This window comes from Miniopterus schreibersii, assembly GCF_964146895.1.
Source record: "Miniopterus schreibersii genome assembly, chromosome: 5".
In the NCBI taxonomy this organism is placed as follows: Eukaryota; Metazoa; Chordata; class Mammalia; order Chiroptera; family Miniopteridae; genus Miniopterus; species Miniopterus schreibersii.
The window spans coordinates 42,458,809-42,480,244 of NC_138106.1; the positions used below are offsets into that span (position 1 = coordinate 42,458,809).

The following is a 21,436-nucleotide window of genomic DNA, read 5'->3' on the forward strand; positions in this document are numbered from 1 at the left end:
CTAGCAACATGCATCTTCCATATCACAGAGTCACATCACTGCCAGGTGACAGAGGCACAGGTGTATTCTTTCCACCCTGCTTTTATTACACTCTGACACACAGAGTGGGCGTCTATTTATTTCTCTCTCTGTCTCTATCTCTATCTCTACCTATCTCTTATTTTATCACAGATTTCTTTTACTCAGGCCCTTGCAAAAGTTCCTAAAGGTAGGGTAAAACCAGGTAATACATTCAGAAATACATACCCAGTTGTATTCAAGTTTTGTCCCTGTTTCCTAAAATCTAGTGTTTGGTTTTTAAACAAGTTTTCTTTGCCTCATTGTCTCTTCTCTTGGGTTGAGTATCTTCCTAATAGAGCCTTTACACTTGTGTGCAAATAAGCCTTTAAGTCCCTCTACATACTGAGATAGCCTTTGTAGCATATGCCCAACCCCTCTAATTCCACAGCCCACCTCCACACAGCCACTATATAAATGGACAGTCAAACTCACTTAGCACAACATTGAAATCACTATACTTGGTGCTGTTGGTTGTTTTTATTCATAGTCCTATTGTTTTAGTTAAGCTTCTTTGTGCTGAATGGAAAACAGATGTTCACAAAGGCGGAGAAATAAATCAACAGTGATTATGATACATTTTTTATTCATTTGTGCCACAGCTGCTTGTTGAGCCCCAACCATAGCCCTGTGCTAGGTGCAGAGAGGGAAGATGATGAATCAGGCTTGGTCTCTACCCTCAGAGGATGTGCCTTCTAGTTAATGTGAGGTTACATGGGAATTGGAGGAAGTTAAAATACCACAGGACCATGATATAAGGTAAAATGAGCCACACACTATACAATGGAAGGATAGAGAGAGAGTGATGCATAAGGGGATCTCCCTTCTGGTTTGGCAGAGCAGTGACATTCTAATTGGATCTTGAGAAATGGGTAGGATCTTGATATGTGAAGATGAAAGTAAGAATTATTGATGCCCCCAAAGAGAAAACAGGATGAGCAAAGGTATTAATGAGAAAATTGCTGTATGACAGGGATAAATAAGTTACTGAATGCTGGGAATAATAGTTCATTGCATTACTGAGCACAAGAAGAAATATCTAAGATGAGGTCAGATGTGGCCAGTGCAAAGGGCCTTGAAATATTTAGTAGGCAATCTGTATTTTATTTGGTAGATAATTTAGACTATGAAAGGTTTCTAACCATGGTGTGACATGATCAGAGTTGGGCAATAGAATTCATAGAGACCTTGAGAAGCAAAGATAGAGAGATCTCAGTTGGGAAGACCAGTTAAGAAGCTCTTATAATCATGCAGGTGGTGGCTAAGGGTCCTGGAGAAGAGGAGGGTCTACATGAAAAACACTGCCAAGAGAGAGTGTGGGGTCTTAGGAACTGATTGGAGGGGGGACAGGAGGGACTCTTCATTGCGTAGCCATGTTTGTGGTTACAATAGTAAAAGCCTTCACCCACAAACCTTCTTGATATCACATGGAGTCACCATTTTTGGCTTGCAACATAATGTGGATGGTGCCCCCTTGAGTTGTGTAGTGCGTAATACTTGCAACAAATATGAGACCTGTCTGCAGCATCCACAACTTCAACAGAGTTTCCATAGTCGGTCTGTATGCAGTCTTAATCACAGACCCGTGCTTCCTGAGATTTTTCATTGAGTTGAAACACTCAGGGGAGAGGGCTGGAATGAGACAGCAAGGAAATAAAACTGGGAGAGTCTGGATGGCTAGCTGAGTGCTCTTCAATCAACCATGACATTGCTTCATATAGTCTTACATTCTTTTCCCCAGTGGATTAAAGTTTCACTAGCAGTATCTAGCCAAGTGTAAAGAACATGAAGGACTTTGATTTGGTAATCGGTGGACTTGGACTGTAGACTCGGGTCTCTCATTTCTTAAGGGTGTGGTCTTGAGTAAGTACTACTCTTTCAACCTCAACCACCTGAAGGGTTGTCCAAGTACTATGTAGAAAACAAACAAGCTAGTGGGGCAAGGACACCATTAGGAAAAGTATTCAGGGAAAGCTTGTTTGAAGAAGGGACAGGTGAGCTGAAACTTGAAAGAGAAGAAATCAGCCAGGAGGGTGGGGGATTGGTGGTGTAGGGGAAGCATTCAAGGCAGAAAGATGGCAAATGCAGTCTTCTTGAGGAAGAAGCTTGCTTGGTGTGTTGGGGAAGGCCAAGGCCCTCTCAACAAGTCCAGAAGGGGTATGTTTTGTAGTTGTTATTTGTATGCCTTCAATTTTGAAGGAAGTCATTTTGTTGATTAAGTTTAGAGTGTTATTTTAGCAAGTTTAATGGAAACCAAAAATGCAGACCAAATATTGCGTGCCAGCAGTTTTCAAGTTTTTTTAATGCATAAAGAAATGACCATAGTTCAAACTAAGAGAGACTATATAACCCTAAAAAGCTGTACAAAGCAGGGGCTGAGCAAAGTTCAAGCAGAGATATAGGTGTCTCTGATTTTACTCTCTCAGCAGTGGGAGTTGACCTCTTCTGTGACTGATGGTCAGGTTCAAGAAAATGTATATGAAAACTAGAAACTTTCTCTAAAGCAAATTATACTAGTAATGGCAATCCATTGGATAGTTGCCTTTCTTGTCTCCTTGTTTTTCAGTGCTACAGACATTTCATCCAGGGGAAACAACATGGGAGAGACACGGCACGGAGCTCGCAGGGAGAGGTCCTATGTCTGAATCCAGCTCCAGCTCCTCCGCTCACTCGCTGTGTGCCCTTAGACAAGTTACTGAGCCTTTTGAAGGTCTGGTACCTCATCAAAATAAGGAGGATAGTAAGTAATCCTTGCTCTGTCTTCCTCCTAAGATCATTATGAGACTTAAATGAGAGAGGGAGTAAAAACTATTATGTATCCTCTTAATGCCCTGTGTACAAAGCCGGGAATAATAACATCTGCAGTGTTAGGAAATGACTAGAACTTTGTAAAGATGTTGCTTTGATTCAGCGTCACTGGAAGAGATCACAATGTTTTATTAGCCAGAGTGAAAGACTCTACTACAGAAAAGAGAGAAAGAGATTGATGTTAGAACAACAGAATTATATATTTTACTTGCCTTTATTAATACAGAATAATTTATTATGGCATAAACTAAATACATGGCTCTGAATAAATAATCACTTTTTCCAACCATTACATCTGCAAGCACACTGTGGATGCATGTGCATTGTGTGAGCACATACAGACACAGACGGCACAAGCATATTTCCATTCTCAGATTATTTCATATTTAGTGAGAAGAGCCCAGAGTTGGGGTTCTCTATGGATAAGAGCTGTTTACCTTGGAGTGGACATAAAAGGGACACTCTCAAATGATTTGGGTCAGGTGACTGTCCTTTTCTCCTCCAAATCCTGGTCAGAAAAGCACATTGGGCACAGGTAACTCTGCCTTTGGGTTGGGGCACTCTCCCAGGTTCTTTTCCTCAAAATTTCAAACATCTGTTTCTAAGAAAATGCACACATTAGAAGAATTTCACAGCTGCCAATTTGGCAGTCAGGACCCCGCACTGTGCGCCTCTTTTTTAGGCTCTTACCCCCAGTAGAAGTCATCTTCCAAGGTACAGAGCAGTCACATCTATTTGTCCACACCGTGGGACCTCACAGGGCTGAGAGCCCGTCCTCCTCAGCCCATCTCCACACTGGGTAACCCTGATATTCTGTGCAGTAGTAAACGGTTTACATCGCAGCCTAAGACTGAGACACTGGGCATATCCAGTCTGAAAGGGATATTGCAGGCAATTGAGTTCCATCTGATACTTGACTTCTTTCTGTAACTGGTCTCTGAATATCCACTTGCACCTCCAGCGTCACAGAGTACACACCCCCTGAGGTCCGAACTTCCACCTCCACCAGTGTTGCAACGGCAGTGGTCTTTGTGTGAGCCCCGTCATTCTCATGGTGCTCTTTACACACTGGTCGTGCCACTGGGCATAAGTTGCAGCCTTCTTTTCCACGGTAATCCAAGTATTTAAGCACAATTCTCACACACCTGGGCTCCCCATTGTTTCCAGAGTAAGCACTTCCTGCTCCTTAATTTATTGCCTCTAAGATACAATTAGTCTCAAGTATGGTCTTCAGAGTGAGTCTCTTTTTGCAAAGATTATAAGACTGTTTGGCTGGTGGAGGACTGGAGCCCCTAACCCTTATTCCCTGCCAGCTGCGTGTGAATTGCTGAGGATGGAATCACTTAGTGCCAAAGAAAAAGCGACTTAGTCTCAGATAGACAAACAGACTCTCAAAGGTTGTTGTTTTGTTTTGCTTTGAACGCATCTCTAGCCCAAGTCTGGCAAGATGCCTGAAATTTATTTGAACAGAAGTCCCTGGTATTAGCACAGGGTTATCTCCTTCCACCTGGCAAATGAGAAACTCATTCTTTGTTTGACTGTGAGAATATGCCAGGCACCCTGCCCTCCTGGAGTTTAGTCATGAGAAGGCATTTGGAAGCAACAGATTTGCTCAGAAGATCATGCCTGAGGCTCAGCTCTGCTTTCCTCAGCCTGGGTCTGTTTTCACATCTAGAGTGGAGATGATGAGCCCTTCCTTTTCGGAGTCCAGGAGAATTGTGCAATTCCCAAGAGCTAGTGGAGGTGATAGCACTTGGTGATAGCTTCTCTTAAGTATGAGCTGTGCACTCTGCTCCTTTTTTCTTGAATTTCTTGGGGTGACATTGGTTAACAAAATTATATAGGCCTTAGGTGTACAATTCTACAATACCATGCTCAGGATTTCAGCCAGGGAAGGGAATTATTGCAGGTGCTGATGTCACCCACAAAGCCAGCCACTTGTTCTGGGCTAGGACACTCAACCCTGCCCACCACATTCACCTAGGATTTGATGTTCATAATGAAAATTTTGCTTTTGATTTAAAATAGTATTTGTGGATTTTCTCCTAAAGCTCAGTATTGTCTGTTGAGCTAACAGAAACCTGGGTGTTTTCTGTGCTGAATAAATACAGTATAACCAAACTATAACAGTGATGAAATAGGAGAAATTTTTGTTTTCTGAAAACAAAAGCCTCAAACCTAAGAAATGTGTAGGTTGTGTAAAGACTTACATCAATGGTAACATATTATATTGTAGCACACAACTAACTTTTATGAAAAATAGAGCAGAGGAGTAAAAATTCTTGGAGTTGGGCATGTGAGATGAGAGTTCTTAAAACTCAAAGGTTCATAGGGTCAGGAAATGTAGGGATTAGTGGACAGAACCAGGATTCTTTGATATGTGCAATGTTTCCTTCTTTTCCAGGAATACAAGGTGGACCAACTACACCTTTTGTGGGGTCCAGGGCAAATGGACATGTGAGAACTTATTCAAAGAATTTTAAGATGGCAACAGCAGAGCATTAAACCAAGAGTGGGGTCCTTCCTGCAAAGTATGGGCCTTCCTGCAAAGTATGTGTGACAGCACAGGTCATATGCCCATGAAACCAGCCCTAAACACAGGAGACTATGCTCCACAGTTCCTTTGCCAAACCCTGGTTCATGAGATGTAAGTGGAGAAGAGATATGTGCCACTCTTGGGGTCAGGCAGTGAAGAGCCCTTGTGTGATCTCCAGTATCTTCCTTCCCCTATGGAGTCTGTGTGTTGAGTGGGTGAAGCCATCAGATTGAAGCAGTCACCACTATAAGGAGAGCCCTTCTAAAGAGTCGTCTGGATCAAGAAAGAAGCTCTTGTATGCTAAGCCACTGAGATATGGGAATTGTTTGTTAGTGCAGCATCAGCTTAGGACATCCTTACTAATATGTAGGGGAAGGCCAGATGTAGAAGGAAATGTCTCTGAAAAGTACTGCAAAGGAAAGGAAACTAGACAGTGAAGATTGTGTGATGGTTCCCATGCATTTGTTTTTCTATCAATGAAATAAGAATTCAAAAATGACCTTTAACATGTTACAGTTCTGTGACTATATGTAGCGCTACTTTCCCTCAACTTATTTAAAAAATCTATTATCTAAGAAGGAAGAATACATCTTCTCCTTGAGCCTTCCAGTCTCTTGGCACATTGCCATCCTTGGCCTAGTCTTGATTCACTGAACATGTCGAATACTCTGAGGCCAAGAGGAAGGCACTCTCCTGGGGCAATGTTCTGCTCTGCAGAAAGTATTTTATCAAACACTTTAATTTGTCACCATGATTGAATAGGTGCTTGATTCCAAAAATTCCTGCTGATATTGTAAGAGTCTCATTGCTTTAAAAAAAAATCACTGAAACTGGTCCCTTTTGTCATTGTTTCTATGTTTTATCAACTTGGATATCCTGCTGTCTTCAGAGTTGTTCCTCATGGCTCTCAAACACTGGATTGCTGTAAGACACCCCCCTGTCACACTCCGGCAGGTCCGAGTGGGATGTTTGGTTAAGTGGGGGCCAGCGGGGGTCATTTGCCAAGGCCCTCTGCCATATCCGATACTGGCTTTTTGAGCGATAGCCAAAATAACTTCTGATTGTCATCCACAGGGCTCGGTTTTCAATAACGGCCTCCTGCAAAATAAAAGAGTTGCTCTTTACAACCAGAAGTCAAATGTTTCCAGGTTATGGCCCTCCATAGACTCTATAGGCACCACTAAATTGGCTGCTTAGACCCAGCCTGACAGAGAATGTCAGCCCTGGACAAACAAATTCAAGGTGGTTTCACACGATAGGTCTTAGCCTCTCAAACCTTTCCACTTAAGCAACTCTTCTGGGAAAAGAGAATGCATAGCTTGAAGTAGTCAGCCTCAAGGATGAAATTTCTTGGGAATCTCATATAGAAATTAAATTTCAAATCATTCAAATTTTGCAGTCCACTGCATCCCACATCCATATTTGATTTAATATAAAATGACATTTAAAATTACTTACCATCAAATGAAATTGACCCTATAGAAAGATTGCCACGTGCACGGTGTGGCTTTGGTAAACCCTGGCATATTGCTGCACAGTCAAGAATAGAGGTTGGTAAAATGGAAATATGGGCCACAGTCTTGGCATTGAACAGATCTAGATTTGAATTCCAGGTCTGACACCTACTATGGGCAAATTGTTTACCTTATCTGAGCCTCAGTGATTAGAAGTAATAATTCCTTCCTCTGGTTTGCAGGGCATAGCATGGTTCCTGCCTCCCCTTTCTACCCTTCTGAACTACTCATTTAACAGGCTATGCACTGCGGCCCTCTAACCTTCCCCTGCAAATAATTGCAATGCATTTTTTTAAAATTGCAAGATGCCTCTCTTTAGAAACATTTTGGTTGGCCATTTTATTTCATGAGTTAGACTTAGCCTTGAATAAAGTACAAGATGTAAGTTATAATACAGAGTGTGTGAGAGGTTATTATGTTAAGTTTTCATTTTTATCATGTTTAGTCATGAAACTGGGGATCCTTGTGACTTTGATTAAATTTAGTTTTAAACCCTGGCTCTAGAAATAATATCTCTCTGTGTGTCAATACCCCTCAGAGACCTATCTTTTCCCAGGATAATCAGCAACCCCCAAGGCAGTACAAGATAGTAGCTGGGACCTAATGATCACAAGGTCCTGACCTCTGACAGGCTAAAGTAACATCTTGACCTGAGTTATATTTCAGTTCCTGAACCCTAAGATGGAACCACCCCCTGGCTACTTTCCTATGAGACCGATCAGGGGGACACTGTATAAAACCACAAGACCTGAAGAAATGATTCATTACCCTTACCTCACCTCCGACCAATCAGCTCCTAGCAGGACCCTGAACTCCTAACCCACGGTATCTTGTGATTTTTCCCTATATAAACTGTGACTTATACACAACAGGGGACTTTGGGCTTTTGAGCATTAGTTTCCCACTCTCCTGGGTGAAGCCATTCATCAGTAAAATAGTGAACCCTTCTCCACTGCAATTCTCAGGGTCTAGTGTTTGGCTCTGCTAGTGCCCCTTGAATGAACTCCTTCTGTTCTCTAACAGTCACAAAGGTTGACCATCTTAGAAGTTATGAAAGAAATAAAAAAAAATATGGACAGCCAAGCTGTCCCACAGTATTAGAACTGGTTTTGGTGTCTATATATGGTATCTTTGTTAAATTGAAAGAGTTAATTCTGTAGTGTTCTACAAAGAACTTTGCCAGAGATAGTAGTTTTCCTGAAATCCACTCATCTTTGACAGTTGAGTCCCATTGCCCATGGAAATAATAGAGAACTAGTCTGAACTTTCCTATAAAAATTGATCTTTGGTGGCAGGCTGTTAAAGACCCGCACAGCCAGTCTTGCAAACCTCAGGACTCACCTAGACAGACCTGTTATTCTACTTTCCTACAGCAAGGCTTTTGTCCTCAACTTCACAAGAGAGCAATAGTTCTCCTTGGAGCTGGGACAAGGCAGGATCATGGGTATCCAATTAGTGGTTTTAAAATCTAACTTACCTTCTGGAAATCTTAGCAGGCTTTAAACAAAACAATAAAACAAATCAACACACACATATACACACACACACAGAAAGACTTTAGTGCTCTACACCATGCCTTGAGCTTATTCACAACCCTAGAAGTAGGATGACCTGGATCACTTTGCTACTCTGGAAAAGAAAGCTAAGCCTTGAGAGGTAATCTGCCCTGTCACTCTATGTTGTAAATTAAATTCCGAACTAGAAACAAAAGGAATGCCTTGATAAGATGCCATTCCTAAAAAAACAAAAAACAAAAAAACAACTTGATCACATGAGCTCTCCTGACTGGCTACTCAAACAATTCATGCATATGTGTATATGTCTATACACACACACACACACACACACACACATATACATACACGCACACTCAAACACATAAATAATAAAAATGGGAGAGGGATTAAAGCTATAATGTGTCTTTCAGCTGAAGGTTAGATCATGCCAATAGGCAAAATAAGAATAAGGTATCATTCAAACCTGTTTGCTCTAGGATTAAGGTTAGGGTTAGACCTCTCAGCAAACCAGGCAACGCTCAGGGCTCTGCACAAGGACGCCAGCTGTCCCCCACACTTGTCGTGTGGTACCTCTCTGGGCCATCTCTGCCATAGCCCGGCCAGCTGGGATGGAGTTAGCACAGCCCATCCTAGGGTCCTTATTATCTTGTGTCGGACATACCTAGAGCCACCGGGGAAACCATCTTGCTGCATCCACTGTAGTCTGAGGTCTTTTAGCTACTCTGCTCAGCTCACCTCACGAGGCAGGAAACCATAGAGTGCGTAATTTTCCACTACAATTGTCTTCATCAAAGACCCAGACGGCTGGGGTTTGTTCCTGAGTAAGTACTGACAGCAGGGCAATGGGTACTTCATGGAGGAGACTCGGGGTGGGGCCTGGAAGCCTGCACTGCTATTTCTCAGTGTAGAAGCTGCTGGGAACCCACACTAGACATCCACGAGTATCTCAATTTCTCACTCAACATGAGAAACAACGGAGAAACTTTATCTTCCATGAGTATCACATTGCCCTCTCTATGTCTGGCATTGTGCCCTAGGATATGGCACATGGTCAACAAATGCTTGTGGAAAGTATGAATGAAGAAATGAAGGCCTGAATGATTGGTAGACAGATGTAAGGAATAATATAATAATCATAGCTTATATTTACTAAGCTTACTTACTATATGCTTTTCACCATTCACATTTCATACTCAGGGTAACCCTTGGGGTAAGGTGTCATTATTATCACTATTTTACAGATGAGGAAACAGAAACACAGAAAAGTGGAGTAGCAAGTGCTGCCCAAGGTCAGGCAGCTAGAAAGGGTGAAACCAGGATTCAGACCCAGGTAAACTACCCTTGGCTTGCACTCTTAGCTGTAAAATGCTGACTGTGGAATGGCTTCCTGCAAGGGGACTGTGGCAGACTGTGTCACTTGATGCCCCCTACAACCCATTTCTCCCAACTCTTCCCTGCTTGCCTAAAAGGAAAAAACACAGATAGTCTGGGCCAATCTGTCTACCATTTTGGCTTAAATCCACTTTCCCAGAATCCTTTTCTACTCAGGATGTCAACGAGACACAGTTCTAACCAAAGGGGCATATGAAAAAGTCTGCAGGTGGGCTGTAGGAATTTTTTTGTTCACTGGTAAAAGATTCATACTTGCAGGAAAAAGCTTGCTAGTGCCTCCCTGCCATTTTTTCCCCTACACTGAAAACAGATGCAACGCCCAGCTGTGCGGAAGCTTTCTGGGCACCATGAGCAGCAAGAACAAACATGAAAGGCCAAGACCTAAGGCGAGTGGGATGGAAAGGGCAAAGGATGCAGATCCCCAATGACGCCCAGTCACTAAACCAGCCCTGAGCCACTTACTTCCATTCTTCTTAAGTGAGTCAGTAAATATCTTTATTGTTTAAACCACTGCTAGCTGACTTATGCCACTTGCCTAACTGACCTAGGCGTCAGGGAAGCTTCGTGAAGAGGCTGGCACTGCAGCTGTGCCACAGGACAGAACAGCACTGCAACACGCAGGCGTGGGAAATACGGAACCGACAGAGGAAACAATGACAGAGGGACAAGATACCTATTCCCTTAAAGGGCAAAGACCATCTTTCTGCAATTCAGTATGAGGACACCCATGTTCTTTTGTTGACTTGGTGGCTTTGGAAACCATATGGCTCAGCATAGTGCTTCTCAGTGTGTGGTCCCTGAACTAGCAGCACCAGAGTCCCCAGGACACCCGATAGAAACAAAAACTTGTGCTTATTCCAGACCTACTGAATCACACATGTTGGGGCAGGGCGGGACAATCTGTTCTTTGGCACGTCCCCCAGGTGGTTCCGATGGCCAGTCAAGTTTGAGGAGCCCTGGTTAGCCTAGACAGAGAAGCTCGTGTAACCCGCTCTTGGCCTGTCCTGCCACCAGCTGCTGTGCAATCTTCCCCCTGCTTACAAAATACTGCGGGAAGTCAGGCTCTGGGTGGCCTCAGCCCTCCGTGAGGGCCCCCTCACTGGGACAAGCCTGGGCTTGTAATGAGAGCGGGATGGGGACACCTGGAGTCCTGCAGCTCGCCTCTCCTTCCACATGGATGCCTTCGGGGACGCCTTAACTGACAGCGGGCTTTCAAGAATGGAGACTGTGTCCAGCAGCACCGAAGGACAGAGTGAGCCGCGGAGCAAAGGAAAGGGGGGCACAAGCTCATTGTACTGAGGAAACGGGAGCTGAAGAAGAAAGGCCAGGGAAAGCTCACTATGAATCTCATTTCCCATCTGTTAAGTGAAAACGATACAAGTTCTTAAGTGAAAGAAGCCAGACACGAAAGGCCACGTATTGTAGGATTCCCTTTATATGAAATGTCCGGAATAGGCAAATCCACCGAGACAGAAAATAAATTCGTGGTTGCCAGGGGGTGGGGAAGGAAGAAGCGGGTGTGAGGAGTGACTGCTAATGGGTACAGGATTGCTCTTGGGGTGATGAGAATGGTCCAGAACCAGAGAGTGGTGGTGGCGGCACAACTCAATAAATGTACTGAAAATCACTAAACTGAACACTCTTAAAAGGTAAATTTTATAGTGTGTGAGTCATATCTCAGTTTTAAAAAATTAATTGAGTCTTTATTTGTAAATTTTATAAATTAACAGGTCCTTAGAGTTCATAATTCTAGTCTTCCAGCTCCACTTTACAGGTAGGAAAACAAATACCTTGTCTTGAACTCATCTGAGCAAAGCACCATTTGTCCGTGTTGCCAAGGAAGGGAGCCCCTGGCATGGCTGAGCCTTGTCAGCCAAAGCTGTTCCTTTTTCAGCGTCCCCTAAAATGTCCCCCTCCCAGTGATCAGCAGCCTGAGGGCACTTACCTCCACAACAAGGGACACGATGAAATTGCAGCTGAGCATAACGACAATGTAGACCCTCCACAGAGCAGGAGTGCAGAGCAGCTGGCAAGAAATGAGGACAAACACATGCTGGAAAATGTCCATGTGTTCACAGCGTATGTTTTCATAGGTTATAAATCACACATGTAATAGACACATACATATACATGTATGTATATCTTATATACCTGTATAACATGAATGCTTTATGTATGTTAATATTTCTATGCATGTATGCACAAAAACCAGTGTGGAAAGGTTATACCCAATGATTCCAGTGATTTGCTGACTATGATTACTTTCTTTTCTCTTCCTTTCCTTTTTCTCTGTAATTTCTAAATTTCCTAAAATAAATCTGGTCACCGTACAACAAAAAATAACAATAAAAGTACTTTTTGTTTGTTTGTGTTGTTTTGCTTTCATGGGTAATACAGGAATGTGGCTGTACTCCGAGGAGGCTCTGAGGGTACACATGTCACACCTGCACAGGGACAGCATTGCCCTTCTCTCTCTGGGGCCACATCTCTCCTCAGCTGAACCCTGCTGGTGCGCCCCTGGTCAGGGCTTCACTCTCAGGACTGGGTGCACAGTGGCACAGGCTGTGCTTTCTCAAGGGTGCTCACCAACAGAGCAAGGGGGCTGTCTCTTTCCCCACTTCCTCTGTATCTTCCCTAGCTCCTCTCCATGCTCAAAATATATATGTTAAATATGTATATTAAATGGATGGATGAATGAGTGAAACAAAGCCAAGTGCACTGTACCCAGCGCTGCTTCTTACATTGCCTTTGCACTGGTGGGAGTAAAGACTGGTACAACGTGGAGGGACATGCTATTGAAATTAAAGTGCAAATTCACTTCTAGGAATCCATCCTAGAGATGTACTTGTACATGGTTGAAATGATATATGTATAAGGTATTTTATTGCAGCTTTGTTTGCAATAGTAAAAACTTGGAAACGATCTGAATGTTGATCAATAGGGGACTACCCATAAATTATGGTATAGATATATACACACACACACACACACACACACATATATATATATATAATGAGATGCTATATTAGTGTAAGAAAATGAGGAAGTTTTATGCACTGATAATGGATCAATTACCAAAACAGCCATGACCATGCTCCACTCACAGCTCCTGCTGCTGGGAGGATAAGTGACAGGTGTCCCAGCTGCTAGATGCAGAATCTGCCACCACACTCACCCTAAGGCCATGCTTCCAGGGGCTGCTCAGGACTAATAGCTGAGGACAGCAGGGCTTCCACTCACACTCATTCTTGTGAGACACTAGACACCTCTGATAGGAGGTGACACCTTTGGCTCCACTTTCTTAGAACTGTGCTGTAGTCCGAAACCACTTAGCTATGCCTCCCTTCTTCCCGCTCTCCCCATAGGGGTCAGACCACATAGTGTGGTACCCTCCCCACCTCTTCCAGCGTCCTGCTTTTTTTCGTCCCACAGGCAATTCCTCCAATGACTTTCTTACACATCTCATCTCACTTTGGCATCTCTATTTCAAGAGACCTGGACAAATGTAATAGTTTGGTACTATCTGTGTAATAATGTGACAGAATACACATATAACACACACACACACGTATATATGTAAAAAAGTGTCTGAAATTATGTAAAATAAACTGGTGTCATCAGTTGCCTCCAGAGAGGGGAACTGGTAGCTGGGAAATGAAGATAGAAAGGAAATTTTTCACTATATAACTTCTGACGTCTGAATTTTTAACCATGTGAATGTATTCTCCATTTAAAAAATTCATTTTTAAAAATGAGCGACAACGTTGCAAAACATCATGATTCAACTTAAAATAAAATAAACTTCATAAATCAGACAGTGCACATTTACAATATATAAAATTTCAAAGATGGAATGATAAAGTGAATGATGTTATAATTTTCCCCGCCTGCATATTCACATTTCTAAAATGTACTCACAATTGTGTACTAATAAGAAAAGTGATTATTTTTAGAGTAAGCAATAATTCTTTGCAGAATCCTTTGCAGAAATGACTTCATGCATGTTCCCTTCCAGCCAATTATGTTCCCTATTTTGTTACAGCAGAGGACTGAGCCTCTCGGTTAGAGTCTTCACATTAGAGAGTGTGACTAAGCCCAGCATGTCTTAATCTTAACTTCTGCAGGATTACAAAGTTTTAACTCACTTGGAAGACAAGTGGACAAAGACTCTTTATCTCCGTAAGTACTTAATGTAATTCACAAAGACACTTAACAACAGTGACAATTACACTGCTAACCAGTAATGCAATTATAAAAATGAAAACTGCAGGTAGACATTAGTTTATATGTCACATTGGGTTTGCGAAGGTACTGTTGGTTTGGAAAGCACGGTGTGCTCCAAATGCTTGTCTACATTTAGGAAACTGATACACAGCCACCTGCCAGTCATTTGTTGCCATTATGTGCCATTTGCTATGCAAGGCACTGTCTGTACAAGAATGAATAAAATAGGATCTTGGCCCTCCTGAGACTTGTCTTGGAGATGGAGAGGCAGGGAGGCAAGTTTACAAAGTACTAAGTGAGAAAAGTTCAGTTTCTTTTATCTTCTCTTTTGCTTTCTATTTACTGGTCTAAAGGACATTTAGTAATGATTAACTTCTACTTGAAAAGTAGGATAGGTTAGATTTAAAATTTATATTTTCCCTTGCTTGAATTCATAAAATTTTTGTCCCTTATAAAGTTTCAAAGTTGTAACAAAATCTAAGAGAGTTCATGAGATAAGGCCTGGCTCTTTAACAGTAAGTTTTGCTCATCAGTTTACTTTGTTCATTATAGCAACAAAATAAACTGAGGGACAAATAGGACCAGAGACATGGATGCATGAAACAGACTGACAGATCTCAGAGGGGAGAGGGGAGCAGGGAGAGATTAACCAAAGAATTTATATGCATATATACAGAGCCCTTGGACACAGACAATAGCGTAGTGAGGGCCTGGGGTGGGGCAGAAGCTGGACAGAGATGGGTGGTGGGGGGGGAATATCTGTAATACTCTCAACAATGAAAATAATTTTTTTTTTTAAATAAAATAAAGGGGGAGGTTGGTTACCGGAGGGAGGAAGTGATGGGATGGGTGGAAAGAGGAAGGGGAATATAGTCAATAATATTGTGATAAATTCACACAGTGCCAGATGATTACTAGAATTAGTAGGGTGGCCACACCGTAAGGTATAAAAATGTCAAAACACTATGTTGTACACCTGAAACTAATATAACCAACAGAAGATTATATACCAACTATACTTAAATAAAACATAAATTTAAAACAAAAAAAGAGTAAGTTTTGCAGACACTAAGTATGAACATCAGAAAAACACAGTTCTAAAGAAGTAAATGATGTAAATACAAATTTAAGAATTAACTGAAAAAAAATACTATAGACAAAACTGTTTTAAACAGATTGAAAACAGAAGCATTCAGGGAGACACTCTCTCACATTTGAGAAAGAAATGTATAAATAGATTTTCCAAACTTGAAGGGAATCTTTTAAAAGAAAAATGTTCAATGCTTTGGAAATTGTTGAAATCAAAACTAGACAAAATTTTACTTCCTGACCAGTTTAAATTAAAAATGTGAATGAGCTTAGCAGTTTTTAAAACTGTCCCAAAAGAATAAGTTGGCATTGAGAATCCAGGCCAAGTGCAGTTGGGAGCCTTTTGAAGTCGGGCGTTCGACAGCTGCGAACATCCCCGCACCCCAGAGGTGAGACTTACGTTCAAACGCGTGTACAGATCTGGAATATCGGCAAACAGGATGAACAGACACACAGCCAGCTGCACGACCAGCACACAGACAAACAGATCTGAGGGGAGAAGCGCACAAACTGTCAGAGAAATGGAGCATCCCATCTACTGAAAGACATATTCCAGAGTCATGCTGATTAAATTGAGTTGATTTTCACGTCCAAACACAGCCTAATAAATGAGAAGTTCTCATTTCTATGTAACGGATCTCACCTCCAAGATTTCTATGCATGTCCTTGAGGCGAGTGGAAATTTTCACGTCCATGTTATAGGTTTCAGTTAATGAAATTAGGAAATATATATATAGGGCAACATTGGCAAAATACACTTATATTACTATAAAAAGTTATTTTTATTATTACAAAATAGATGCCTTGCAGGCATTCAAGTATCTGAGTCTCTTTAATGTAAATCAGCCGTCTCAAATCCTTTTCTGGGAAAAAGGAGGGCTGTAAATAAACAAATGTTTAACTTGAAGTCATATAGAGGTCAGCATTCAACTGCTTTGTTATCCCAAGAAGAAGGGTGAAATAAATTTCTATGAACAAACTTTTATGAGGATGTTAATTTTTTAACTTGTGCTTCTAAATTTTTCCAATTAGAGGGGGAGCGATGGTATCCAAATAAATGCCCTAAAGGAAAAGCAGGTCACCTACTTCTCCTAACACACACTCTACCCCCAGCCCAGAACGTAAGGAAGTAGAAGGTACTTTGGCCAAGAGCCTCCAGAACCATCTGTAGTCAGGTTCCTCCAAGCTGAACCCACTCCCAGCCTGCCAGCCACACAATGCCATCCTGACCATTGTCTTTGGTCAGGAGACATGTTCCAGCTGAGCGCTGGGTCCCTCCTCCCCACCTCCTCCAGGATGAATCCTGACAAGTAGAGAAATAAATGAGTCTTCCCAATTTGGGGTGACCCCATAAAAAGACACCTAGAGACTAACTCTTGGTGAAGGTAAGAGGTGGATAAAGAAGCCTTAGTATTTCATGCAACTTTGAGAGAGGGAGCAAAAGAGGCTGCACAATGCATTTGGCAGGGACCTGGAGTGGAAATCGGAAGACCCCGAATAAGTGCCAACGCTGCACCTGGCCCATGAATGACCCAGGCATGCCTGTCGTCCTCGCTGATGACCTCTCACCTCTGATCCCGTACAGTTTTACTCACAGTTTTTATAGGTCGGCTGCCTAAATGGTTTTCCTTTAGAGAAGATAAGAGCCACAATAATGCAGTTGATTGTTCCCAAGAACCACATAGTAGTATTCTCAAAACTCGGGATGGCACCATTAATTTCAACCTTTCCTGGAGCAGTTGGAGGAGTGGTTACATTTGAAATGTTGTTATTCTGCACTGTGCAGGCACTAAAGAGGAAACGAAAGAAACTAATGCAGTAAGATGACAGACAGACACCTATGGCGCATACATGCAAAACTTCACGCCTGCAATGTTACTATAATTGCCTACACTTTGGGAAAGAATATACTGAAAAATAAGGAGAAACAAACCAGCACAGATAGATCTATGTTTTGGATAGACAGATAGATGATAGATTAGATAGGTAGATAGATGGTTAGATAGATGATAGATGATAGATAGATAGATAGATAGATAGATAGATAGATAGATAGATAATGATAGATAGATAGATAGATAGATAGATAGATAGATAGATAGATAGATAGATAATGATAGATAGATAGATGATAGATAGATAGATAGATAGATAGATAGATAGATAGATAGATAGATAGATGATAGATAGATATAGATGATAGATAGATGATAGATAGATGATGATGATAGATAGATGATAGATAGATAGATAGATAGATAGATAGATAGATAGATAGATATAGATGATAGATAGATGATAGATGATAGATAGATAGATAGATAGATGATAGATAGATATAGATGACAGATAGATGATAGATAGATAGATAGATAGATAGATAGATAGATAGATAGATAGAGATGATAGATAGATGATAGGTAGATGATTAGGTAGATAGATGATAGGTAGATGATAGATAGATGATAGATGATAGATAGATATAGATAGATAGATAGATAGATAGATAGATAGATAGATAGATAGATAGATAGATATAGATGATAGATAGATGATAGGTAGATGATTAGGTAGATAGATGATAGATAGATGATAGATAGATAGATAGATAGATAGATAGATAGATAGATAGATGATAGATAGATAGATAGATGATAGATGATAGATAGATAGATGATAGATAGATAGATAGATAGATAGATGTAGATAGATTAGATAGATAGATAGATAGATAGATAGATAGATAGATGTAGATAGATTAGATAGATAGATAGATAGATAGATAGATAGATAATAGAGATAGATAGATGATAGATAGATAGATAGATGATAGATAGATTAGAGAGAGAGAGAGAGAGAGAGAGAGAGAGCCAAGTCATTTATTTAAAAATTGAGTACCAATCATGTATATTAATGCTATGTGGAAGAGAGAGAGATGAGTAAGTCATAATTCCTGCCTCAATTGGCTTAAAATCTCTAAACATTTATAAGTAGGGTGACCATACAATTTATCATTCAACAGGAACAGATTTGAATATAAAAAGAAAAGCTATTAATAATTTCATTGGATATCAGGCTTAAACTGGGGATGTCCTGGCAAACTACAATGGTTGGTCACCCTAGATAGAAAAGATGGTTATAGATCATTATCTAAGGCAGGCAAAGATGAGTGCCAATGAATGCTACCATCAAATTGTGCTACAGAGAAACAAAGGTCACTGGAATTACCCAAGAGACTTATGGAAGCCAAATCCCGTGGCTGAATGAAGACCCAGCTGTCTCCCATCATATGGGGCAGGTGATGTTTGACAGAACTTAAAGAGTGGGAAGCTGGAATCAAGTCTTTGATCGTACCTGTGCATCTCTGTGTTGTACCAAGGCTGCCTCTGAACCAGAATGAAGCCCACAATGTGCATGGCCAGGCTGAGAAGGATGTTGAAAATCACAGAGAGCAGCAAAGGTGGGGAGATCAGCCGTCCCGTGGGTCTGAAAGGCACCAGCTTGGGGTAGGCACCATTCAAATTCACTGTAAAATAAATTCAAGTTTTATATGTATGAGAGCAGGGAAATGTTATATTCTTCAGAAGAATGGTGTAACTTCTTGGGTCCACACATCTGAGGAAATTGACAAGTTGAAGTACATCATAAACTGAGTGAACAATACAATAAATGGATTCAAACTGAAGTCATATGAGAAATTCTTAAGACAGCAGACATAGAACTATAAGATGCCCTCTTTGCATCTATTAAATGGGCAAAGACTATTAAATTATAGGTGAGGGAGGATTAAAATGCACACTGCTTGTGGGAATATAAATTGACAAAAACTCTCTAAAGGGCAATTTGGCAATGAATATGAAGAGATTGAAAAAATTTCCCAACTTTTTACATAGTTATTCCACTTCTGAAATTTTATCCTATGCTAAAAAAATCAGAGATGTAGAAAGATGCTCATCACAGCATCATTTATGATAAATTATGGCACATCTATATAATGGAACATACAGTCACTAAGAAGTAATGCTTTCAAATATTTAAAAAATAAAATGATGGGTAACAGCAACAAAATATAGAGTATGCAGCTCCAAGATCTCATCCCTACACAGAAACATTGAAAACAAGCAGAAATTTTAAGAACCAACTTTGTCAGAACTCTAAAAAAAATAGACAAAGGTTTACAGCATCCAAACAAATGCTTAATCAAGAAAAAGGCAACTTAAAAATGTTAGGAAAGTTTTGTGCAGTTCTACTTGCCCTTGCCTGCCTTCCCCCAGCTCAGTGGCAATCTTGAAAATGGTAGTACACATGTCCTGTGGGGACCCTGCTCCCTGATTACAGAGAGGGAAGAGCAGACTTTATCCACAAGTTATTTTGTATGTCTGTTCTAACTTGTCTGGGGACTTCCTGAAGCACAGTGCAAGGTGCTCATCTCTGTTTCACCTAATGCAAAACTTACTTGGGATGGAAAGCAGCATGCACTGCTCCAAAGCATTGTAAGGTTAACAAACTACCCGCAGTCACCTGGAGCAAAAGATTACATTTGATACATAAAATAAATGCCTAAAGCCTGGCGAGAAAAGCTTAAGTAAATTTCTTTAGGAAAGTATGGTATTCACAGTCACCTGTGTGTACTGGGAAATACAGAAAGCCATGTACATGCCCAGGGCAAGATTCATGCTCAGAAAAGACCAGAAAAAAACTCTACACTTTCAGCTCTGGATGATCTTTAGACTCAACACTAGCCTGGCTAAGTGTTGAAGTGCCCGGCATAGAACCAACCTGCAAAGACTGGGAGAGGTATTTCTGTGTTCACATTTTTTTACACTCACAGAGTTCAAGGAAATCTCTGTCAAAACACTACCTGAACAAAAGCTAAAGGAACAGAGATTTCAGTGACCACACATGACAACTGATACAGTCTTTACAAAAATAATTTAGAAAAGTCACTAAACAAATGGACTACTACAGCCTTCAAAAAACAGAAAAACAAAGAAAATAAAGCCCAAGGGAAAGGGGAGAATCTGATTTCCAGAGTTAAGGCATTATAAAACTCAATGGAACAAAACAAATTAACAGAAATCATCTCTGAGGAAGCCCAGATATTGGACTTACTGAGCAGAGACTTTAAAACAACTGTCATAAATATGCTCAAAGTACTCAGTAAAATCAGGAAAATAATGCATAAACAAAATGAGAATGTCAGTAAAGACAAAAGAACCAAGAACAAGGCTTGGAACATTCTAAAAGTTAGAAGACAGATAAAGGAGTAGAGGTCAGCAAAAGAGATGGGAAGACTGCATTCACAAAAGTGATAGATAATTCAGGAGTGTGTGGTAACACAGACCCAAAAGAAGAAATCTTTTGTGGAAAGAAAGTGCTGTTGAGAGATTCAAGTAAAATTAGGAAAGAGAAGTGATCATTGCTGTCAATGGAAGTCATTGAAGAACTTGACAAGAGCAACATCAATAAGGTGGCTGCTGAAGCATAGATAGTAGCTGCTTCCCCTGAGCCCGTTCTCCAAAAACAGAGCTTTTGAACAAGTTTTTTAAATGATAAGTTGGCATGATGGTTGTTAAGATTATGATGAGAAGATATAAGAGGAAATAATGTGAAAGCAAGATCTGTAGAAGCAGCAATCTAAGACTTGTACTTTTTCACGTGTCAGCAATGTGCACCCTTCCAGCTGGTGGTGGCTGGAGCTGGCTCACACTGGCTCACAAGGGCCAATTCCTGCTAAATTTGCAAGCCAGTTTTTAAACACAGTCATCATTAAAAGTAAATTATGTAAATTTACAATTAAATAAATATATCAGAAACAAAGATAATGAACCCCCCCCAAACTGATAATTTCTTAACTATTCTACATTTTAGAATTATCTATGTCCTTGAAGTTAATAATGTAGATTAGACTTAAAAGTGTGTCATGTCTGTTGCCATTATATTGTGAACAATTTTTTTTTAACTGCGGAAATACTCTCCTAGCCTTCAAGAACCATTATCCAATTCAGCAAATAAGTTGCTCGCATCACTGATGAATGGTTAAAGTTTCAACTTAAGTTTTCATTGCTTTGCCATTCAAGTAAAGAAAAATGTCAACAAAGATTCACGTTAAAGCGAATTCAGTCATCAATAGCATAGGTTTACTATGGATACAAGAATTTGGTAAAACTCAGCTAAAGCATTTTGTGAGAATCAATTGACTAAATGGAATTTGCAAGAAAGACATTGCACATTTTATTATTTAAAAATTGCTCATCACACTTTTTTTTCCAGTGAAGTTTATAATAAACTTACTAGCA

At 40.7% G+C, this 21,436-nt stretch overlaps 1 protein-coding gene across 1 annotated transcript in view; it reads right to left on the reverse strand.

Annotated features, from left to right (window-relative positions):
- Positions 1 to 2,338: 2,338 nt before the first annotated feature.
- ATP13A4 (ATPase 13A4) overlaps positions 2,339 to 21,436 on the reverse strand; it is a 107,046-nt gene continuing 87,948 nt past the window's right edge. The window contains exons 26-30 of the mRNA XM_081137649.1: positions 18,492 to 18,663; positions 16,733 to 16,926; positions 15,538 to 15,626; positions 11,770 to 11,850; positions 2,339 to 6,499 (exon numbers count right to left, since the gene is read on the reverse strand). Of these exons, the coding sequence (XP_080993775.1) occupies positions 6,287 to 6,499; positions 11,770 to 11,850; positions 15,538 to 15,626; positions 16,733 to 16,926; positions 18,492 to 18,663 (749 nt within the window). The 3' untranslated portion in view covers positions 2,339 to 6,286. The remainder of the gene's footprint in view (positions 6,500 to 11,769; positions 11,851 to 15,537; positions 15,627 to 16,732; positions 16,927 to 18,491; positions 18,664 to 21,436) is intronic.